The following is a 24,573-nucleotide window of genomic DNA, read 5'->3' as shown; positions in this document are numbered from 1 at the left end:
TTGTCCTTGACAACCTAGATCAAAGGGGGAAATTGAAAGAGACTAACACACAGAATTACCTTAGGTTGGATCCTTTAATTTTCTTCATGCAACAAGCGAAGCAAATTACTCACGTTAATTGATCACACAATAAAAACGTGCTTAGAGCAACTGGAAAAAAAATTTATGGGTATCTCCGACAATGTGAAATTTCCATTCTACCCTTATGCCTTAAAATGCCCCAATTGTCCTCTTGACATGTATCACTTAAGCAACTCCAGGGTTCAAATCCTGGGATGTAAAAGGAGCAACAATTTGGGAGGGTCGCTCAGTCTGCAGTGCCTGAATCCGGATAGTTGGCCCAAACGGCTGGATGCCTGGTGGGAGACCAAAAACATATATTGTTTTATTCCTTGTGATTTTGTGTACTTATTGCAGGTTATAACAGCTATTTTCAGTTATTATAATTTATAAGTTGCCTTAGCAGTTTGTTCTACAAAGAACAAAGGTGACTTAGATATTGCATGTAGATGAAAATTATTTGGATCCTCATTGTTTTCTCCTTGTTTGTTTCTCTTGCCTCCTCTTTTTTCACTTTTCCTTTTAAAGCTTTCTTACCATAGTATGTGCTGTCAGCATCAGATAGTTTCCATGCTTCCTATTTTCTGTTGATTCTATGGAGAGGGAAAATTATAGGGATATTGAAAGGAGCATAGTGCTGATACTTGTTCTCAAAATTCTTACTACTCTTTTACTCAATTAGTTCTGATTTCGAAATGCAGGTCAAAGATGTGGATGGTGATGATGTCACTTGTGTCATAAAAAATTCTGCTACACTTGCTGGCTCTCTTTATACTCTACATGTCTCCCAAATTCGTATTGATCTTCCTACGCTTACTGATAAGGATAAGGAGGTAACTTACAAAATATTATGTACTTAAATTAGTGAGATTCACGCGCTGATCAGGATGATATATACTTTTGTAGCTTGAGAGCAGTGCTATACCTTTTTACCTACATAAGCTGGGAATAAGGGTAGAATTGAGTGATATATCTTTGTCAAAATCATAGATTCGTTTTACAGAATTATCTTTCAATTATTTCTGAATATTCTTTAATGTTTTATTTGAAGTTTAGATAGATTTAAAAGTGTTCTAATGGCTACAAAATAGATGTGGTAAATTATGATATCACTTCTAGTCGCTTGTGTATCTTAGTGTAATTTCACATTCATGGCTGTAAAGATACCTACAATTTTAATCTCGTGTAGTCGTGTTAATCTTCTGATTTTCCATTCACTCACTCAGGTAATAAGCACATGGGGGCTTCAGAACAATATAGACTTCTTGTCATTATCATACACTAGACATGCAGAAGATGTTCGTCATGTAAGGTCTATCCCCGCTAGGTTTTTCTTTATGATTGCCTATTTTTTTTCTCCTTTATTATTATAAGATAGGTTCAAAGGAAATAACTAACATAGATTTAAAACTTAGACAGTTACTTAAATTTTGTCAGGATTTTGCTGCTGTATTTTACTTTGTTTCTCTTATGATAATTGACTTTTGTTCTATTGACTTGTTATGAACGCATTAAGAATAACTTGATGGTGATGCCGATTGCATATTTGTGTATAGATTATGATTTCTGCTTATTAATGATGAATATGTGCTTAATTGTAGATATAGCATTGTTGTATAAAATGTTTATCCACCCCCCCTCCCAAAAACAAAACTAAGAAAAAGAACATAAAAGAATGTCATTAAGATGGGGAATGGAATAATACAAGAAGGGAGGACAAGAGATCCTCTGAAGTCTCTGAACAAAAGCTTAGTGAAGTGTAGATTCCAATCTCTCAATGTGCCTAAGAGGGAAAACCCTAAAACCATCAAGAGTTTTACACTAGACATAATAGAAGTGTCTAATTCTATCTCACAGAATTTGTTTATTTGAAAATCTATCATTAAAGGAGCATGAATTGCACTACAACCCGGTGTCCAAATAGTAGCATATATTGCACAATACCACAGTTTGTCTCTTTCCTTCCCCCTAAACCAACAAATTTAATCAACAAAGCTTATCATAAGGTTGCGAGGCAGAACCAACACTCACCAAAGTATTCCATAAAGAGCCATAGGACAGGGCAAACAAGATATGAAAGTGTATCCGATTTTGTCCCACACATAAAACACATCAGTGGAGATATCCTTATGCAGCCTTTGAACCTGTAAATTGTCATTGGTATTAATTTTGTTAAGCACAACTGTCGAGATAAAGGGTTTGAGTTTAGAGGGAGCTTTGGATCTTAGTGATTTAGAAAGGGAGAGGATTGAGTTCTGAAATCTGATATTGTTGAACTAATGAGTCACAGTGTACATTAATTGATGTATTTATATGCAGTGAGTAGTTGCTGCTGCACATTACTCTATCTAATTGATAAGCTGTGGGAACAAGGGATTATCTTGCACTGTTACATGGCTTATCCCTTTAGGTGTTAATCTAAAATATTTTTCTGTTATTAACTAAAATTGAAAGAAATACAAATATAGGCTCGAGTTCATTGAACCTGAACATAAATAATAAGCTCTAGGTCGGTGGAATCATTTTGTTTTTTCATAATGGAATTAGCTTATGTGCCAATAGTTTTCGATTCTGCAGGCTCGTGAGTTTCTCTCTAAATTCGGTGACCTCAAACAGACACAAATTTTTGCAAAGATTGAAAATATAGAGGTGAGACACTTTAAGATCATTTGAACATTTTACTTTCCACCCAAATAGACAATAATAATTGTTGAAGACCCTTGGCGTATAGTTAAGATATTGCCTTTGAAGTCTCATCTTTCTGGTTTCTACTCTTTAGGGATTGACTCATTTTGATGAGATATTGAGAGAAGCTGATGGTATAATCCTCTCACGTGGAAATTTGGGGATAGATCTGCCACCAGAGAAGGTTAGCTTTTTTGTGTATAGAAAAACCAGAATTTTAAAATTCTTTCATGTGATTGTTGTCATTGTAGTATGCCTTTTGTAGCTGTTTATAGTGCTTATAGTACATTTTACTGGACTATTACAAATGTCTGTACATTTGGCAGGTGTTTTTATTCCAAAAGGCTGCTATTTACAAGTGCAACATGGCTGGAAAGCCGGCTGTTGTTACACGTGTCGTGGACACTATGACTGATAATCTAAGACCTACCCGTGCTGAAGCAACTGATGTTGCCAACGCTGTGTTGGATGGTAAGTTTTATTTTACAAATATATCCCTTTCATGATGTGCTGAAGTTTGATTGTTAGATTTAGCAAATTCTGCCTGTGGCCTAGACACTGGGATTAGATCAATGATATTATCTGTTTCTTAAGTATTTCTTTTAGTTCTGGGTTTATCACATTATAAATAAGTATGCAATTCACCTTCATCTTAAATATGTTTTCTTTTCTCCTTTTTAATTCTCAGGCAGTGATGCAATTGTTCTTGGGGCAGAGACCCTACGAGGATTATACCCAGTGGAGACTATTTCCACTGTTGGGAAAATTTGTTCTGAGGTAGGTTTGTGCTTTTCATTGTAAACAACATTCCTACTACACTTATACAGTTATATACCAAATTTCCATGTCACTTTTCAGTTCTTAAAGATCAAGTTCACTTTTAGGTAGTCTGATGAAATTTCCATTTGTGATATTTTAGGAGTCGTCCTATTGTCTACCAAACATTTTTTCTTTTACCTTTTTCCTGCCTTTTTACAAAATTGTTATTGAGAAATCAAACCTCAATTTGGTGTTATTCATAATTTAGGTGGTGCTAATGCTAGGGAATATTTGTCTAACGAGTTCCTAGATATTATGACATCCCATGGCATTCTTTATCGAATTTCTTGTGCTTATACTCCTTGGCAAGGAAAGGTTGTTGAACACAAACCCATCACCCCACTGAAGCAGCTTGAAGTCCTCTTATTTATAGTGGTGTCTTTTCTGCTTTATTTTTTGGTTGGGGTTGCAGTTCAAGGTGGAGGTTGAGATGGGTAGGATGGTGTTCTTGCTGCCACATTGGTTATTGTTGATGGAAATATCTTAGTAGGGTGGGGTCCTAATGATGCTATTGCTTGTTGCCAAATGTCACACCCAAATATTCAGTTTGAATTGTGTCAGATTGTGTAAATGTCTTCTCCAGTGCCAAGATGGCCTCTATTGAACTATCTTTGGCAACAGTATCAGTTGGATATTAAGAATGCCTTATTCATTGGAGACTTGAAGAAAAAGTCTATACAGAGCAACTTACGTCTTTTCCAAGATACCAAATTATCTCCTTGAAAAACTCATTATCTTGAGATAGAGTGTCTATTTGAAGGAAAACTTTGACACTTTTAACCAGATACGTCCATATGGCTTTTATTTTCTTAGAGAAATCTTTTAACTTGACTCCATTTTGATCTGATTAAAGCTGTATTAATCCTATACTTATCCTTGAAAAAGGATTTGTTTTGATAAAATACATCTAGAAGAGGTGGGACTATATCCCCATGGGAGCATACATAAATCATAAATGTAGATTATACAAGATTGGTTATTGAGAGGAGCCAATTCTGTGGCATTTGAATACTTCTTGTTGTAAATCTAGTGACTTTGAGGAGTAAAATCAAGTGCCGAGACAGAATTTTAGCCTTTTAGGCCACAGCATTTTGAATTTGTGAACTATGTTTGATTTTCAGATAACTTGATAATAAATTGCAACTACCTCTATAAAATTATTTCTTAACAACAAATCTGCTATTAGTGTTGCTTATCTCTGTTCAATGAGGCAGCATAGAACTGATAGGAACCTAGAGAAAACTGGGCTAATTATAGTGGCTCTACGTGTAACTAACTGCTGTGGTGGCATAGTATGTAGAAAGAGTGAACGTGCAAAGGGTATATGCTGTAAGGGGAAGCATCTTAGGCTACTGGGAGAGATTGAGCACTCAACTGGAAGATGTAATTGTTCTTTTATGTCTGCAATTATCACATTGCTGGATGTGTTTTCTTGCTGAAACAATCCATTCAACAACTTCTGCTATCTTTTATTTAAAGTTGATAGTGGTCTCCCAAAAGATTTAGGATAATGTTTTAACTACTCTGTTTTCTGCGTTTAAATCTGTAGAAAGATCAAAATTCCTAGAAAGAGAGAGATGCTAATTGAAGCTGCAACTGGTTTGAATATTTTGTCTAGAAATAGTTTGGAGGATATCTGCTCAAGTCCTTTTTTATGAATAAGTTGTGTGGAGGATGCTTAATAATACTAGTTTTAGGTATTAAAGTAAAAGAAGGATATACTGTGTTTTGTTAAATATATTCCATTTCAAGTGGGAAAAGATTTATAAATTAGATCTGGAATTCATATTTGGCACCAGAAACATTTAATATATCATTTAAATATAGTTCTGATAGTCAGAATACTTTCTAATTTCCAAACCACAGAGTTGGTCTTAACAAGCTGCTCATTTGCAGGCAGAGAAAGTTTACAATCAAGATTTGTATTTCAAGAAGACTGTCAGATATGTAGGAGAGCCAATGAGCCATATGGAATCAATAGCTTCCTCTGCGGTATTACTCTCTCTTCCATTACTTAGGTTTTCAGTATTTGTTTATTTGTTGAACTGTGCTACGTCTATTCAATTGATCAATGAATCTTGTGCCAGATGTAGCCATGTAGACATGTCAAAAATGTTAGAAAAATATATATCTTCACAGCATATCTTGTAAATATGGTAGCAAATCATCTATACATGTGACAGGATGACTGGATTAATTAGGGGCTATCTTAGACTTTAGGGAATTTGAGTCAATTACTTGTGAGAATTAAATACTATACACAAGAAACTTAACAAAATCCATATCAACACTTCATTTCAAGCTGGTGTATATATGTTGTGTGCATCAAGCTTGTCACATGTATAAGTTATGCTTGGATCCTTGAGGGCCTTCATGAAGATATTGGCCATATTGGCCACTTGATCATGCTAAATGATGTTGGTAACGTCTTTGGAGATAATGTTTACCCATGAATAGTAATCAATTTCTATATGCTTGGTGCGGTTCATGAAAGAGTAGATTAGAAGTGATATGCAAGGCAGCTTGATTATTGCAAATGAGTTCATGGTCACAATCTCACAAAAGGTTTCAAGTCTTGAATGCCGGGATAAGTTGGCGTTTACCTTTGCCTCTTGTAAATCCATTTGGTTAAACACCTTAGGCTATGTTTGGTTACTATTCATGTCCATAGGAGACATTTCCATAGGCTCCTTGAAATAATACTAATAATATTAAAATTTAATTTGGATTCCATTTCCTATAAATTAGGAAAATCATACTAAATATTTGGGGTCATTATAATCATGCTATTTTCATTGTAGCTGCATGCATATATATGGCAACCATGGTGCAACTGAGACACAAGGAGTTTTACACTAATGCTTCTCTCTTGTCTTAACTCTCACCACTAAGTTTGTTGTCACTTTTTTGAGAGAGAATTCTATTGTGAGACCCTGCTAATGCTTTTTCAAACTCTATACTCAGCCTACAGAAATGTATACTACAGCAAAGGTCCCCGGGTCAACTATACTTTTAGCAAACTTGGTACATATTATATCATTAGGAGCACGGATATGTTGAATGGTGACGACGATGAGTTTTTCTGTTCCTGGGTTTTTTTTTGGGGGGGGGGGGGGGGTGGCATGCAACTTTTGCTGCCTCATGTGCTGCCCTGAAAAGTGGAGTTTGGGAGAATTTCATGTGATGTGATATGTAGCAGGTGTTGAGAGAGCAGAGAACAGATAGGAAATTGATTATGGGGAATATGATTGAATAGAGAGATCTCTCAAAGTGCCTCCTTATGAGAGAACTTTTGCGTGGTTTAGAAATTTGCGGATAAATCCTTGTTGCAAGTATAGTTTCTAAACCTTCAAAAGTCCTTTCATACAAACGTTTTGGTTGTCACAAGTAACAAACTCCTTTGAAATTGATAATCGAGTATTCAAATCTCGGGTCGTCTTCTCAAGGAATTGCAGGGAGGTATGTTCTTATTATTGGTTATGAGTTTGTAAATTAGGGGTTTTAGAAATTAGGGAGCAGTATGTTGCATAAGAAGAAATAAAATAAATAAATAACTATAAAATAAACTCTTGGCAAGGTACGAAAACAGGAAGTCCTATCCTGGTTATCCTTATCAATTGTAAAGAGAATTGGATTCTTCTCCCACTTTGTTAACCTCTAACTATGAAGGTAAGTTATATGGATGAATTAATTCTGATTCCTCAGGTCCTAGTCTTTCCTTGGGAAAGACTAGAGTTATTGGAACTTGAATTAATTCTTGAAAAATTCCAATTTTCAATCAACAATGAGTTTGATAACTCAAGGGTCACCAATTATTTAACCAAAGCCGAAAGGGAAAAATAAATCTAAATTGAATTGAAAGCAATCTTAAACAGAATAAAACAATCATAATCTGAAATACCTCAAAATGCATTAATAAAAGAAATCAATTCTAACACGAAGTTCGTAAACCAATATTAACAAACTGAAATAAAATAATAGAATAAATAAAGAACCTGGGATTGAGAGCCACTCCTAAAACTAAGAGAAATCTTAAATCCTAATACTAAGAGAGAGGATCTAAAAACTACATCTAAAACATGAAAAGTGAATTATGAGAGCATCATTATGAATGGATGCATTCCCCCACTTTATAGCCTCTAATCTGTGTTCTCTGGGTCGAAAACTGGGTCAAAAATAGCACAGAAGTCACTTCCAGCACTTTCTGGTCCGTACAGGTCGCGGAAAAGTGACGCGGCCGCATGGATCACGCGGCCGCGCGGGTTGCGTTCCTGCCAGGTCACGTGTCCGCGTGACTCACGCGTTCGCGTCGCCTGGCGTCGGGGCAACTATGGCAAATTATATATCAAATCGAAGCCCCGGACGTTAGCTTTCCAACGCAACTAGAACCGCGTCGTTTGAACCTCTGTAGCTAAAGTTATAGTCGTTTGAGTGCGAAGAGGTCAGTCTGGACAGCTTAGCAATTTCTCCAACTTATTGTATTTCTTCCACTTTTGCATGCTTCCTTTCCATCATCGAAGCCATTCCTGCCCTATAATATCTGAAATCACTTAACACACATATCAAGGCATCTAATGGTAATAAGAGAGGATTAAACATAGGGAACTTAAGGCCAAAGAAGCATGTTTTCAATCAAAGCACATAATTAGGAAGATAAATGTAAAACCATGCAAATAGTATGAATAAGTGGGTAAAGAGTTGATAAAAACTACTCAATTGAGCACAAGATAAACCATAAAATAGTGGTTTATCAACCTCCCCACACTTAAACATTAGCATGTCCTCATGCTAAGCTCAAGAGAAGCTATAAAGATGAAGAGGAATGATAGAATGTATGAGATGCAACCTATGAATGCAACTAAATGCAACATGCTTCTACCTACTTGGTTAAAAGTAAACAATTCTTTTAAGAACATATATGAACTGGATTTCACTAATTCAAATCATAAAAATGAAGTACAAATAGACTTGCAAGGAGAAAATAGTTCATGAAAGCCGGGAACAAGAGATTGAGCATCGAAGCCTCACTGGTAGTGTATACACTCTAATCACTCAAGTGTTTAAGGTTCGATTCTCTCAATTCTCTACTAACCTTGCTTTCTAAGGCTTGTTTTTCTTCTACCAATCAACAAAAATTTAATGCATAAATGCACATATCAAGAGGTTTTTTAAGGGTTGTAATGGGGTTAGGGTCAAGGTAGGATTGCATTTGGCCAAATAGACTAAAATCTGAATCCTTAATTAACTGAAACTTTTCCACCTAACTTAAACAATCCATGTAATCATAATACAACATCTAACCATCCATTAACCATGTTTTCCACATATTCATGCATTCTAATTTCAAGTACAGTACATATGCATTGCCTTTACTACTTACTTTGGGACATTTTGTCCCCTTTTTCTTATTTGTTCTTTTTCTCTTCTCTTTTTTGTTTTTCAATGCATATGATTAAATTATTGGATGCATGAATTATGTCCTAAACATTTCTTTCACATTTTCAGAAAATTCTAACATACTCAATTCTCAAACCAAATGTTTCCAAATTCACTTCCCCATACTTAATTCATGAGCAATCTCACTAGTCTAAGCTAACCAAGGATTCAAATTAAGGATATTATTGTTTTCCGCTTAGAGTTAATGATGTGCTAAAGTAAAGAATAAAGGGGTATAATAGGCTCAACATTGGTTTGCAAGGGATAATAAAAGGTAAGGCCATATGGGTATGTAAGCTCAGTGAAACAAATGCCTCAATCATGTAAGTGCATGCATACATCAAATAATGGAAATATAGAATTAAGCAAGACAAAGATCACAATTTTAGAGAAAAATACACACTAAAACAAAATTTTGGTTGATAAAATGCAACCAATTCAAATAGGCTCAAAATCTCACAGGTTTTGTGTGTCCGAACTCTAAACCATGTTCCAAAATAATATTTCTTCAAACAAGTGTAACATTAAATTTTATTTAAATTAGTGAAATGCTCTAAAAGGTTTCTTGAAAAAGAAAATATTACTTTAACCAAGTGGTAAAATATGCAAAAATCAAACCAGTATGCAAATGCAACAACTAATCTACAAAGAAAATTTAAACATTGGTGTTTGAGACAAGAAAGTACCAACCCATGGAGATCGGTATCGACCTCCCCACACTTAAAGATTGCACCGTCCTCGGTGCATGCTGAGATGTGCAGGTGGATGGGTTGTTCCAACTGATGCTTTTCTTCAAGATTTTGCAGATGGACTTGTCTGTCTCCCCATGTAAACGTCTTCCGGTTCCCTTCCAGGTGGCCATCCTGAAAGAAAAAGGGAAGAAAAAGTAACTTAGAAATAAAGATAAGAAAATAAATAAAGTATGGGTGGGGTAATGCCAAATGATAAGGGTCTCATTTACATGGAAGCTTCAACATGTACGTGAGAAAATAATAGAAGCTATGGCATACCAGTGGTATAAAATTTGTAACATAGGGGAGGAGAGTGGGTAATGGAAGTATCAATACAAGTTCATGCCAATGCAAATGGAGTGCAAGTATCATAAAAGATTGGCATTGGCAGATAATTAGTATCATCCCACAGTGTAAAACAAGTTACCAAAATAAATTCAAGAAAATATGCAACGGTTGAATAAGAAAATTTTTTTAACACCAATAAAAAATTCAGAAAAGGAAAGAAAAATATGCACAATTTTAAAATGCAATGAATGAAATATGCAAATAAATGAAGTAAAATAGGATAAAGGTGAAAAAGAATGAGAAGTGAAAGAAATAAAGTAAGAAAGAAAGAAGAAAGAAGAAAAGATAGAAGAAATTAGGATTGAGGAAGAAAAGATAAGATATTTTGGCATATAAGGTTAAGGTGTGCGATGCTGGCGACGCGGCCGCGTGGGGCACGCGGTTGCGCGACTTGCGCTGATACTGATTGACGCGATCGCGTCGGCGACACAATTCATGCTACTGGCGCGAGGGCAGCCTCGCGCTCGCACAACTCTCTGTTCAATTTATTATTAGTGCCAAATTTTAAGTGACGCGATCGCATGGGCCATGCGATCGCGTGAGTGGGCTCTAAAGGAATATGACGCGGTCGCGTGGGTCACGCGGCCGCGTGGGAAGGATTATGCGTTCAGCACCAATCCAGCACCACTCTCTCACAACTTTCGGGTGTGCACCACTTTGACGTCGAAATCTTGGTCACGCGGCCGCATGGGTCACGCGGTCGCGTGGGTCACACGGTCGCGTGGGAGGCCATTATTCCCATGCGACGCGGACGCATCAGCGACGCGGTCGCGTGGGTTGAGTTGTGCCATTGGCACGCCTCCAGCCACGCTCCAGCGTGGCTCTCTGTTCATTTTTATTTTTTTTTTATACATGCAATATGCAGAATGCAATATTAATATGAATGTTATGCAAAACTCCAAGTTCAATGAAATAAAATAAAATTCGAAATTAAACAAAACTAAATAAAATTATAATTGAAAAAAGGAAAGATCATACCATGGTGGGTTGTCTCCCACCTAGCACTTTTAGTTAAAGTCCTTAAGTTGGACATTTGATGAGCTTCCTGTCATGGTGGCTTATGCTTGTATTGATCCAGGAATCCCCACCAATGTTTGTATCTCCAGTAACCTCCGGGGTCCCAGACTAAGCATGTAAAGCCCTTACGAAGCTTCAAACAGATTCTTAGGCTCCTGTGGTGACAAATGTCAGAACAGATTCCAAGATCCCAAACCTTACCTTTACACCCGTTTTTGTCTTGATCTGCATTTTTCCAGCCGGGTGAAAGGTGATCTGAATTCTCACTGCAACGACCAAACAGCTTCCTAGACCCATTCAGTTGAGCTTTATACCAACCTTTGCGTTTAAACTTAAAGCTTCCAACCATGATGAACCTTGCAGGACAATTCTTACCACTGACCATCTTCCTCTTACTCTTGATGCCACAAAGAGTTCTAAGTTGACCATCCGTCTCCAGTAGCCCATATTCAAGTGGGATTAGAAAGCTAAGGGATATGAATTTTACCCACTTGAATGTTGTGAAGGATGATGGCAACTTAGGGGGAGATATTTTTAATGAAATTGCAAGCTCCACTCCCTTGTGCTCCTCTCTGATAATTACCACCTCTTTGCAAGTTTCTTCAATTTCAACCTCTTCCTCTTGGTAGCTCTCTTTCAATTCAATCTCCTCTTCATTGCTTTCCAAGGACATGGTAGGTTGTGCTTCTTCTTCTTGGATCTCCATCTCTTGATCACCCTCTTCCAAGTCTTCAACTATGATATGCTTTGGAGGTTGTACACTCTCCTCAGCATCAATTTCAACCGTCTTGGAAGGAGGCTCTATGTCTTGACTTTCTCATGGAGGTTCTGCATCTCCTAAGTCTTCAACCACTTCTTCTTCTTCTTGAACAATGACAGCGTCTTCTACTTGTTCTAGTACGAATTCATTCTCTGTCTTGTCCACTGGGGTTTCTGGTATCTCCGTCATGCTACGCTCTTCAGTAGACTGTCCACATGGAGCTGTGGCTGATCCTTGTATATTTGAGCGCCTAGAAACCTATTGAATTACTACTTGCTCCAATTGTTGAATGGTTGCCTGAAATCGATCCACTGTTTCCTTGAAACGATCCTTTGTCTCTTGATGTACTCGACTTTCATAAGTAGGATCATAGTGCTCTTGGATTGATGGATATGGAGATGATGAATATTGAAGTGGTGGTTCTTGGGAGTAATTGGGATGGAATTGGGGTGGTTCTATATATGGTTCATATGGCTCATAAGGTGGTTGGTATGGTGGTCGAGGGTTAGGGTCATATGGAGGTGAATGGCGGAAAGGGGCTTGTGAGTTTGGTGGTCCAAAGTTATGTTGAAGAAAGGGTTCATAGGCATCTGGTGGTGGTTGTTGATAGTCCATTGGAGGTGGTTGTTGCCATGAGGATTGATCAAGTGCTTGTGGCTCCTCCCATCTTTGATTGTTCCAACCTTGATGCCTGTTCTCATTGTAATTTCTTCTTCCTGCAACATTATTGTAACCAGACTCATAGCCAAAGGGGTGAGAGTTCATGATAGCAAATAAAAAAAATTAAAAACAAAAATAAAAACAAATTGAAATTAAAAGGTTATTTGAATTTGAAAATTAAATTTTGAAATTTGAATTTTAAATTTTGAAATTTGAATTTTAAATTTTTGAAATTTGAAATTTATTTTTTTTTGAAATTTGAAAATTGAAAATTTTTAAATTTGATTTTTGAAATAAGATAAGATAAGATAAAAATTTTAAAATAAAAATCAATAACCTCTTAATTTACGAAAAAGCCAATAAAAATAAAAAATAAAAACAAATCAAAAAGCAAATATTTACAATAACAAATAATAAGGCACACGTTTGCAATTCCTTGGCAACGGCGCCATTTTGACGTTAGGATTTTTGCCAGTAAAGAATTTCATAAAAATAGTCGCGTTGTAGATAGTCTCTAAACCGACAGAAATCCCTTCGTACAAACGTTTTGGTTGTCACAAGTAACAAACCCCCTTGAAATTGATAACCGAGTATTCAAACCTCGGGTCGTCTTTTCAAGGAATTGCAGGGAGGTATGTTCTTATTATTGGTTATGAGTTTGTAAATTAGGGGTTTTAGAAATTAGGGAGCAGTATGTTGCATAAAAAGAAATAAAATAAATAAATAACTATAAAATAAACTCTTGGCAAGGTACGAAAACAGGAAGTCATATCCTGGTTATCCTTATCAATTGTAAAGAGAATTGGATTCTTCTCCCACTTTGTTAACCTCTAACTATGAAGGTAAGTTATGTGGATGAATTAATTCTGATTCCTCAAGTCCTAGTCTTTCCTAGAGTTATTGGAACTTGAATTAATTCTTGAAGAATTCCAATTTTCAATCAACAATGAGTTTGATAACTCAAGGGTCACCAATTATTTACCAAAGGCGAAAGGGAAAAATAAATCTAAATTGAATTGAAAGCAATCTTAAACAGAATAAAACAATCATAATCTGAAATACCTCAAAATGCATTAATAAAAGAAATCAATTCTAACATGAAGTTCGTAAACCAACATTAACAAACTGAAATAAAATAATAGAATAAATAAAGAACCTGGGATTGAGAGCCACTCCTAAAACTAAGAGAAATCTTAAATCCTAATACTAAGAGAGAGGAGAGAACCTCTCTCTCTAAAAACTACATCTAAAACATGAAAAGTGAATTATGAGAGCATCATTATGAATGGATGTATTCCCCCACTTTATAACTTCTAATCTGTGTTCTCTGGGTCAAAAACAGCACAGAAGTCACTTCCAGCACTTTCTGGTCCGTACAGGTCGCGGAAAAGTGACGTGGCCGCATGGCTCACGCGGCCGCGCGGGTTGCGTTCCTGCCAGGTCACGTGTCCGCGTGACTCACGCGTTCGCGTCGCCTGGCGTCGGGGCAACTATGGCAAATTATATATCAAATCGAAGTCCCGGACGTTAGCTTTCCAACGCAACTGGAACCGCGTCGTTTGAATCTCTGTAGCTAAAGTTATAGCCGTTTGAGTGCGAAGAGGTCAGTCTGGACAGCTTAGCAATTTCTCCAACTTATTGTATTTCTTCCACTTTTGCATGCTTCCTTTCCATCCTCGAAGCCATTCCTGCCCTATAATATCTGAAATCACTTAACACACATATCAAGGCATCTAATGGTAATAAGAGAGGATTAAACATAGGGAACTTAAGGCCAAAGAAGCATGTTTTCAATTAAAGCACATAATTAGAAAGGCAAATGTAAAACTATGCAAATAGTATGAATAAGTGGGTAAAGAGTTGATAAAAATCATTCAATTGAGCACAAGATAAACCATAAAATAGTGGTTTATCACCTCCATTTTGATTGTTCCATTTCTTTAATTTTTTTCTATATCAAGGTTTTTACTTGATATCACATACTAATGTTGCTGTTGAGACCATAATAAAGAACATTTTCTCATCATTATATTCTTTTGTCTGTTACCAGTTTCTGTCAGTTACATTAGCAAATTTGTGGAGGAGCCTTAGTATTCTACATATATAATATATCACGTGCATATCTCATTAATAGCATTTTATATATATGAATGCATCAATTTTGAGTAATTTTACTGGGGATTATTGTGTCTTTTCCTCGGTATATATATATATATATATATATATATATATAATAAGTCTGATTATAACATAAACAGAATTTGGTCAGGAGATAGAATTCATCCAAGAACACTAGTATTCAAGTAAATTAATATCCTTGTACATGCAGGTTCGGGCAGCAATCAAGGTTAAGGCATCTGTTATTATATGCTTCACCTCTTCTGGAAGGGCTGCAAGGTTTTATTATATCTGTTTTTATAACTTTGTTAAAATAATTTTATCATCTTTTGTTCATTATACCTTGTTATTATCAAATAAACTATCTTATAACATCCTTATTGTATCATACTACTGTCTTTGGTGATCTTTGATACTGTCTTTGGTGAGTTTTGTTGTTCGTTTGAGAACTGTGTTAAGGATAGGGAGGTATGCTCTGGTGATTTCAAAGTAATTTGGTGTTGGTTGTTCAGTGTTGGACATGGCAACAAAACTGACACTCTGCCACTGCGGACATATGTGTCAGAGGCATGTTGCCAGGTCTTGCTGTGTGCTGCTTCAACATTTATGGTCAAAATCCCCGACACGCTACACACACAGCTGCTTCTATAGTTACCACTTTGTAGGCACTGAGATCCAACTTTACCTAGGACCAAATCCTTTTTCCTAAGCATGTCCTCCCTTCCGAACATCATTTGCGAGTTTCTTTCCAAGGCCACCCTGATAGTTACTCACCATCTTTTTTCTCATTTCACTGCAATAATAGATATATTAGAGTTCTTAGAATGTGAGAGATAGAAGAGAGAAATCAGAGGGAGAGAGAATACAGAGAAAAATATCTGCAACTTAATCGGTTATTCTCTGTGAGCACTGAATAGTGCTTTGATACAACGCACTGTGGCTTGCTTAGCAAGCTAATCCCCAAGGGTTAGAACTGTCTTTTCTCTACTTACGTTATTTACCCTAGCTGATTTTCTAACTAACTCCTATGGAGCTATCACTGGCTTACTCTATGGTGATCAATCAATTTCCCTCTGCAGACCCCTTAATAATATTGGCCTTGGGTTTTCTATCGGCTTACTCAGTGCACTGTATTGCTTTGTTTATCTTACAGTGTCTCATATCAATATATTGTCAAATAATTTATAGTATCTATTTTTCCCCCTTAAAATTTCCCCTTTAAAATCCATAATCTCAATGTTTATTAGTATTTGCTTATTGTGTTGATAGTTTCTGAATGGCCATCTTTTGATGAAATTCATCAGATGATATTGATCTCCTCTAATAACCTTCTTAGGGGAGTCTTATGTGTAAATTATACCAAGTACAAAGACACCAAGTGTATTTTACCTAAATCTTTGGGAAGATCAAAGTATGTTTTTAGAACGATTCTATTTTGATGACTGACAGTGTAAAAGGTTTTATATTATCATCTAATCCAATTCATTGGTTTAGATAATCAAATTCGAAGTCTTTTACACTAACAATGAGGGGAGTCGGGTTGAATTTCATCCAATTTCAGCAGAGATCAGTGTAATTTGCCAGTTTATCTAGGCTGTTAACAGTTGCATGCTATTTTCTTCATTTTTAATATCTTGCAAGCCTATAGTTTGAGAATATGATGATCCGTGACTGAGCAGGTTAATTGCAAAGTACCGGCCAACCATGCCTGTAATATCTGTTGTCATTCCTCAACTAAAGACAAATCAACTCCGATGGACTTTCACCGGAGGTTTTCAGGTACTTTTTATAAGGGTGTAACACTTGTTGATTCATTAAGAATATTTTATAAGGAAACAACATTAAATCCACTCTGACTTGACACATCCTTTGGTGATTCATTTGTAGGCAAGACAATCACTTATTATTAGAGGCCTTTTTCCTATGCTAGCAGATCCACGTCATCCAGTAAGAATAATTAATCTTGATTATTCATATTTATATGTATAGAAGATGAAAATTTGATTTAAAAAATAGGGATGAGAATGATATTCATCTGGGCAGGGACATATCTCATCCTAGATGTACAAAATTATCCCTAGTTCGTGAATAGAATATGTTAAAAGCATAGTTTATAAGCATGGAATATTGTTAGCATCATTTTGGTATCACGTGAAAGGAATCATAGTATTATTCCTAGTATGTACACACTTAGGGTCAATTTTATCTTGTTACTATTAAGTACCAATAATTGACCAAGATACATGTTACTTATTCTTGGTAAGAACTTACGCTTGTTTGTATTGTGGCTGTAGGCCGAGTCTAAAAGTGCAACAAATGAATCAATCCTCAAGGTTGCTTTAGACCACGGCAAGGCCTGCGGTATTGTAAAGCCACATGATCGTATTGTTGTTTGCCAGAAAGTTGGCGACTCGTCAGTGGTGAAGATTATTGAGCTCGAAGATTAGAAACCTCATAATTTTGAAGGATGTATTGAGATATCGCTTGTACTTGTTTTATTTTGCTTTCCATCGATGTATAACTAATAATAAGCCCAAAGGTATGTAATGTTCAAGTAACCTCCAAATGCTTCCGACAAACCTGACTGATTATTTAAGGATTTAGAGTCGCTTTGCAGCATCACCTATGTCGTATTTTGTATTCCCCTCTTATCTGCAATAAATAACGAATCACCAATGTTCAGTGAGTACCTTGTACATAGACATAGCTAAAATTCTGTTTTACTGGGTTTCTGATTTCCTATCAACTAAGGTGTCTTGGACGATTATCAAAGGTTCAAGATCTTATTCTGGAAGTAAAACCAACTCTTCTTTATGGGTGCTAGTCAAAGAAGTACATCAAAGTTCAGAATTTGTCATGAAAAAGAAGTAAATTTGACAGTTATAAACAAAGAACACAACTTTTTGGAAATAATAACTTGAAATAAAATTAGACTTTACAGAAATCCAAAGCATTTGACAAAGAATAATCTTTACAGACATTTGAAGATGCAACTACAATGAAAGAGTAACAACAAATAAAAGAAAAGCCTTTGTAGAGAAGTAAAATGCATGAAAAGTAAAGAAAACAGAAAATGTAGGACAAACAGGACTTAGAGGACTATGTTATGTGTATACTAATATTAGTCACCAAAATCAGTTATTAGTATAAAATACATGTTGAAATATAAATACATATTGAAAATAAATCAAATTACGTATTTATATATAACTATATTAGTGATTGATTTTAGTGATTGATTTTGGTATACGAATATCATTTTTGGGACTCAACAAATGCAGAAATTCTATGAAGATGTATGTGTTTAAGGGTATTTTGAGAGTAAAAATTTCAACCTTGAGCCAGTTTTCTCTGTAACGAATAAAAATATGGCTCTGTATGTAAATTAGAACCAAGTAGAGTTAGCCTCACAAAGTAATGAACTGGCGTCACCAAATACGCATGAGGAATTAGTTACGAGTCAGGGACACGTGGCAAGTATTCCGAACAATTCGGGGCTAAGAAGCGAAGGGAGAGAATGATTAATAGGAGGCTCGATGACTTTGCATGGTAGCGTGTTGTGGTATTCACTTGTCAGCTAATTCATTCTGTTTCTCTTTGTTTTTCTTTTTATTCTGAGTAAATTTTCATAATGATCTGTAAGATTTATGCAACTAACTGAAATGGTCCTCAAAATTCAAATTTCTCTATAATAGTTTTTCAAATAGAGTTTCGGATACTATTGTAAGACCAGAACTTTTGAAAAGTCTTTTTGTGAGCAAGTCTTAAATCATATAGTTATTTATAGTCTTAATTTCAAAAATTATTTTATTGAAGATAACTAATGCAAGTTTTGATTTATTGGATTTGAGACGAGTTATGATTATTATCCAATTTTATAATTATTGGATTATTTTCTATATTTAAATTATAAAGTTGCCAATTATAAAATAATAAGGATTTTATATGATTTGGATTAGATAAGTAATATTTTAAATATTAATACTGCTATTTTGGAAAATGAAAAAATTAAGTATATTATTTCTTATTATTTGATTTGGGCATTTTATTGAAAATAATTGTAAAGTTGATGAACAAATAGTATTTTATACGTTATTGTTATTGGATTAGAATTTATTTCTAATTACTATATTATCCATATTTTTAAGTGAAATTACTATAATGCCCCTTACCCTAATTTTGGCATACCCTTTCTCCCATTCCCCCTTCATGCTGCGCAGCCTCAAACCCCCTTCTTTATTGTCCTTGCTGCGCAGTCTTTATGCTGAACACCCACACCCACACCCTTCTTTGAGAAACGCATCACACACACACCCACAAAGCACGGTTGGCCGAGGGAGGAGAATCGCACCGGCGTGTCGTGCTTCACCACCGCCGTCGCGCTGGGCCGTTGTGCTCCACGTTGTGCCGTCGCCGCTGCACACCGAGGGAAGAGAGATCGAGAATAGAGCAGCAATTGGAGGGGAAGAGACTGACGGGAAGGGCCTCGCAAGGAAGGTTCACGCCGTGCCGCCACTAGCGCTGGGGTCTGACGCCGCCTGTCACCGTCGGGAGCTTCCTTGCCGTTGCCACAAAAGCTGCCTTTGTCGGCGCCGTTGGAGGCGCGAACGGAAGAACGCCGTTGAGAAGGGAAATGTGAGCTGCGAGCCACAGGCTGAGGAGAAGCTCCACCCTTGTTGTCGCTGGAGGAGTTCTGTGCGTCGCCATCGAGGGTTGCCGCGGGTGGGGAGAAGACGCTGCCGCCTCACGCCGCTGTCACCATCTGAGCTCGCTGCTGCTGATGATGGTAAGCCCAAACCGTCGCCGGCAAAGGGATTCAGGCCGCCGCAGGTGTTGCTGCCGGAAAAGGGAACTGCATCTCCATGATTCCGACCACCGGGAGAGGTTTTGTGACCTCTGGAAGCACCGCTGGAGTTCCAGACTCAGCTTCTGCCACTCGAGACCCTGCTGCCGTCGCCGGAAAAGTTTGCCGGTAAGGGTTTTATTTGAGGTTTCTGTCCTTTTTGAGTTCCGAGAATATCGTAGCCACTGCGTGTTAGTTTCAGTTGGCGCGATCTGAAATTATCGTCGCTGTCGCTTGAGGTGGCTGCCGCGTTGCCGCCGAACCGGTTCGGAGACCGCCGCTGTTTCGGTTCAGCCGCTCCTTCTTCGGTTCGGTAAGCGTTTCGATTTGAAAGCCCTTTCGTTATTATTCTGTTATCTCACGCTGAGGTTTGTGGTGTTAATTGCTATAAGATTGAGTTCGGTTCTTGTATGTTGCGATTAGAGTTGTTGAGACTGTTGCGAAAGTGGCTTGGAGCTGAGGTTTTGGTTGCCGTCAGTTCGATTTGAGGCGGAAAGGACTTGATGAGTCATTTGGGTTATGGAATTGCGTTTTGAGGTAGGGGCGCTTTCCAAAAACTATGTTTTATGTATTGGAATTATTACATATGGATACTGATGTGAGATATTGTGTATTTGGTGATTGTATGTGCCTTATGTATTACTTGATTGACTCGAATGATTATGGATGTTGGTTTGGCTGAATTGTTGTGCGTCTTTGTGAAATGTAATGTTTTGAAGTTGATTCTTTAAAGATTTGAAATCTAAGTTTAATCCGCTGAGGATTTATTTGATTTGAGTTAATTGTTTTGATGATTTGAAAAGTCGAATGCACTTTTGGATTCAGCCTGGTTTACTTTAATTGATTCGGTTTTGGACAAATGATTTGTTATTGAGCCGTTTCTTTAAAGCCTTGGAAATGAGTTAAATCGATTGATATTGTGTTAATTTTGAAATAGTATCCTTGAGATACGCCACTGAGGCGATTGTTGGATTTAGCATGCTTTGAATTGATTTCTGGTTTTGTGTTGTTGAAAAGGAATGAGGAACGGTTTAGTTGGAACCCGAACCGGGTGACAAAAGTCCAAGTTTTAGGGGAGGTGCTACCGAAATTTTTATAAAATCCGAGTCCTTATTGAAATGTTGTCTGGAAAATGATAAATTAAAGACTTTTGCTATTTTATTTGAATTATCAAGAAAAGGATGATTCATGCTTTCGAAATGAGTTAGTAAAGAGGAAATTGTGATTTAGTCTTGCTTCTTAAGCAAGGCCTTGTACCTCTTTCAGGAGAAGGTTAATTAGATGAAACTTGTGTTTTAAAGCTGTTTGAATGTGAAAAGGATTTATGCCTTTGAATTTGACTTGGGGGTTTCAATTAAAGAAGTTTCAATGACTTTGAAAGAACTTGAATGCTTATTGACAAGTTTCATTTTGAAATGTTTTGAGAAATGTTTTAAGTACTCTTTGAATTTTGAATTCTTGCAAGACTAAAACAATTTTGAACAGTTGAAACGTTCTAGAATTTATCAAGGGGGTTGAAGTTGGTTTTGCCTAAGTAAAGGAAACGGCTTTGAAAGAAGTGAATGATTACGTGACTCAGTTTGGCATAGATCCTATTTTATCACTCAAATCGGAAAGCCAAGGTTTTAATGATTTTAAATGATTTTGGCGGAATGAGTTATGTTATTGTCCCCTAAAGACTTGGAACTCTGTCGGGAAAACTTTTCTTATAAAATCCCATTGTTGGATGGGTGATTTTGAATACTTTGAAATAAATCTTTAACTTGCCATGGTTTTGGGAGTTTTGGAAAGAGAATGTCGAGGGTGGCTTTGTTTTAAAAAGAGAACTCACTTTGAGTAAATTTGGCTTATGAGCCTGAGATGATTTGAGAAATGAGATCTTTAAAGCCAAGGCTGAAAAGAGTTTAAATATGAATTATGAATTTAAGCCGAAGGACTGTATTTATTGATAAATTGGCTGGTTTTGGATTGAACCGTGAGTCGGATGGCTGAGATGGATGGTGATCCATGGTTGAGTACAAATGCATGTATGCAATTGAATGAATTGTGAATTTAAGCCGGATGGCTGAGATGAATGTTGTATGCGAGTATGCTTGTGTTTTCTCTCTGGTTGTAAGGGTGACAGGGCACCGATACCCTCTAATGGCGACAGGGCGCAGATACCCTCTAATGGTGACAGGGCGCAGATACCCTCTAATGATAATAATGCGCAACAGAGAGACTGTGTCCGGGTTAGCTATCGGACACGTCGGGTTGGCTTGGTAACCGACAGATGATATCATCAGCCACTAGGACAGGCATGCATCATATGCATCTATGTGACATTGTTTGGGTGTGCATATTGTACGTGGTTTGCCTTTGTGATTAACTGCTAATTGTTCTACTTGCTGTAACTGTTTGTTTGTGATTGAACTTCCTATCTGTGTTTGCATCTAGGACTCTGTTGGATTGTGGTGATTGGTTGATGATTGGATTCTTTGGGCCTAGGGCTGTGGTTGGAATGGGATGAACCGATGGTTGATTTCGGTTTTGTGTTTCTGGTTTGGAATAAAGTATGAAATGCTAATTTGGTTCAGCATGGTTACACCTTTTTGAAAGGCTTTTGAGTTTTTGAGAATTGAACAGTTTCTCTTTTATTGTAAACTGTTGTTTTTGAAAGGAGGCATAAGACGGTTATTAATCACTGGTATGGTTTATCTTCACGTATCCTATTACAGTAGTTCCCAAAAACCCTCTACTGAGAACCCTTTCGAGGATGATGTTCTCACCCCTATATTTTTCCCCTTTCAGGATATGGGCGCAGAAGTCATGAAGAGTTTATTTAATTGTTGTTGAGATGCTCTGTATTGCTTTAGATTATTATTTTTGTACCCTCGCCTTTACCTTGATATATTCTGTAAGAGGGATAGGAATTGTATTGGGTAATGTTTGTAGTATTATTTATATATATGTATGTATATATATATGGATGTACTCTTGATGAGCTTTTGTAAGTTGTATGGTATCTATGGATGTACGTTATCGAACGAAAGTAAATTTTGGAGCAGTATTGCGGTTTAAAGTTTTAAACATGCTCATATTTTAGTATTAAATAGTATAAGTGTCGTCGTAATGTCCGAGCTATTAGAGTTGCGTAGCCGAAAGTGTGAGCTTTGGTAGTTAGGGTGTTATATTATGGTATCAGAGCGGTCCTTCCTGTAGAGCCTGAGGAATGGACCAATTATGCTTCAGTTGCATACCCTGAACGTTTGTCATGTATTAGGTCTTGTCGAATGACAAGAATTAGAGCCTTATGCACATGAGGATCTATTGATTAACGCTGTTAGTCTTGCATTGCATAATTCTTGGTATTAAGTTTTGCCGGCTTAATACTAGTGAATTTTGTATATGAAAGCACTAATGGGTTATCATAGATGATATACGAGTTGAGTAAAGCGAATCGCGGGTTTTAGGAACGTTAGAAACTATTTCTCGAGGCTATTCAGTTGTGTATCTTGGATTTTGTTCGAGTCGACCTGTTCTTTCATATCCTAACTTGAAGTTCTTGTTGCTACTCCTCTTGAAAAGTAATTTGATGTTTCCACTCTGTTTCTCTATTCATATGCATTCTTGTTGATCTTAAGTGCATATGCTTATTTAAAATCCTTGTTGCATCTATCTTCCTCTATTTGAGTTCTTCTTAATTCATGTATTCTTTGATATAGCTTTGAACTTGTCCTAATGCGCTGTGCATTTTAACTCCGGGATTTCGAGTCCATTATTAGAGAAATTGTTGATTCAGTTTTTCTCTTATTTGACAGTGAGTACAGCCAATTTTGAGATTTTATGAAAATTGCTATTTAATAGATATATACTTATCTATACATGAAATTTTGAAGATTTCTCATACCGCTTAGCAACTATCTATCTTTTATACCTCGGCTGTATTTTTACTGGTTTATGGAACTGCATTTACCTTAAATTACAATTTGACTTTCTAGCAATTTTACTATAGTTCCAATGCACATCTTCATTTGATTATGTATTTGGATATTTTTCAAAATTTTGGAAAGGAAAGCTTTTTCACTTTTATCCCGGTTGAGTTTCGGTTGATAAGCTTTTCTTAACTTATTTTGAATTGAGTTTGATTTAGCATGCTATATGGTTTGTGCCATTGTTGCTCTTTTGAAAGTGTTGGACTCATAGCTTTCTTCCTATGAACGGACTAAATTCTCTATTAAATCTTCCATCTCTATGAATGTCATACTTGACTTTGTTTTTAACTAATCTTTTACATCTTGTGAACGTTACCATTGATCTTGGTTTTTCCAATCTTGTGAATCTCATTCTTATGTGAGTTAGTTTGATTCGTTTCAAGATAGTGCATCGTTTATCCTCTCGTTGTCTTTACAAGAGTTTTTTTTTAGTCAAAGATTTATCCTTGAGAAATTACTAATGATTGGGTTGTCTTTTCCTATGACTTTGTATTCTTTTGAATCAATTGAAAGCTTGTTTGATGTCTCATGCCTAGTGGATCTTGTTTGAACTACTTTGACTTAAGATCCTTCCTTGTATGACTTAACTCCTTTTAAGTACATTCTAATCTCCTTGAATATCCTTCGAAGATGGTAATTTCAAGAACACTTTGGAGTCTTGTTTTGAACTTTTAAAGAAGTTTTGAATTCTCTTTGAAGAAGTTCTAAATGGAATTTATTTTCTATTGCTTGATTGAGATTGAAACCATTGTTCGATTTTGACAAAGTTGATTTAAATTTGGCATGCGCTATTTTAAATGAAGTTTCAAATGGCTTCGTTGTTTAATGGAAACCTATCTATTTGTAACGCACCGCTTATTGCCTTTACCAAATTGTACGCAAATTTTATCTTGGAAATTCTTTTCTAAAAAGAGTTTAATTTTCTCTTTCGTCCTTGCTATGAATGTTATACACGCTTGTTGGAGTATGGACTCTGGGAATTTTTGAACAAGCATTTGATTTCTCTTCCGAGTTTTATGATTGCCTTTGGTTAAGTTGTGCACCTAATTATCTTTCTAAAATATTTGAGAAGATATTTTAGCCTTTATCCAAACTTGTGTGCACCTTGTTTTTAAAATTCTG

At 36.4% G+C, this 24,573-nt stretch overlaps 2 protein-coding genes across 16 annotated transcripts in view; both read left to right on the top strand.

Moving 5' to 3' along the window:
- Positions 1-17,320, top strand: part of LOC112789640 (pyruvate kinase 1, cytosolic) — a 30,509-nt gene extending 13,189 nt beyond the window's left edge. For 2 of the 5 annotated variants that reach the window (XM_025831613.3, XM_072232440.1), the window contains exons 6-16: positions 762-893; positions 1,287-1,367; positions 2,638-2,709; positions 2,840-2,929; positions 3,072-3,216; positions 3,434-3,522; positions 5,461-5,556; positions 14,846-14,913; positions 16,314-16,413; positions 16,522-16,581; positions 16,929-17,320. In XM_025831613.3, coding sequence (XP_025687398.1) covers positions 762-893; positions 1,287-1,367; positions 2,638-2,709; positions 2,840-2,929; positions 3,072-3,216; positions 3,434-3,522; positions 5,461-5,556; positions 14,846-14,913; positions 16,314-16,413; positions 16,522-16,581; positions 16,929-17,081 — 1,086 coding nt within the window. In that variant the 3' untranslated portion in view covers positions 17,082-17,320. Of the gene's footprint in view, positions 1-761; positions 894-1,286; positions 1,368-2,622; positions 2,710-2,839; positions 2,930-3,071; positions 3,217-3,433; positions 3,523-5,460; positions 5,557-14,845; positions 16,046-16,128; positions 16,207-16,313; positions 16,414-16,521; positions 16,582-16,928 lie in introns of those variants that run through there. The other 3 variants (XM_025831612.3, XM_072232439.1, XR_011879553.1) reach the window with 2 other exon arrangements.
- Positions 17,321-18,787: 1,467 nt separating this feature from the next.
- Positions 18,788-22,546, top strand: LOC112789639 (uncharacterized). 11 transcript variants are annotated; one of them, XM_072232438.1, is made up of 5 exons: positions 18,788-19,606; positions 19,717-19,790; positions 19,901-20,014; positions 21,914-22,163; positions 22,268-22,546. In XM_072232438.1, the coding sequence occupies exon 1, from the start codon at positions 18,796-18,798 to the stop codon at positions 19,498-19,500; it is 705 nt and encodes a 234-aa protein (XP_072088539.1). In that variant the 5' UTR covers positions 18,788-18,795; the 3' UTR covers positions 19,501-19,606; positions 19,717-19,790; positions 19,901-20,014; positions 21,914-22,163; positions 22,268-22,546. The 11 variants fall into 11 exon arrangements, with proteins under 11 accessions (XP_072088539.1, XP_072088536.1, XP_072088537.1 ...); XM_072232435.1 differs by having other exon boundaries at positions 19,680-19,790; XM_072232436.1 differs by having other exon boundaries at positions 19,680-19,790; positions 19,901-21,820.
- Positions 22,547-24,573: the final 2,027 nt, after the last annotated feature.

The sequence above is a fragment of the Arachis hypogaea genome, chromosome 3 (genome assembly GCF_003086295.3).
Source record: "Arachis hypogaea cultivar Tifrunner chromosome 3, arahy.Tifrunner.gnm2.J5K5, whole genome shotgun sequence".
NCBI classification, from domain to species: Eukaryota; Viridiplantae; Streptophyta; class Magnoliopsida; order Fabales; family Fabaceae; genus Arachis; species Arachis hypogaea.
The sequence above is the reverse complement of the archived record's forward strand: the minus strand, read 5'-3'. Positions and strand labels throughout refer to the sequence as shown.

Coding starts and splice junctions, on each gene's coding strand:
- LOC112789639 (XM_072232437.1), top strand. CDS start 18,796: ATGCCCCTTACCCTAATTTTGGCATACCCTTTCTCCCATTCCCCCTTC.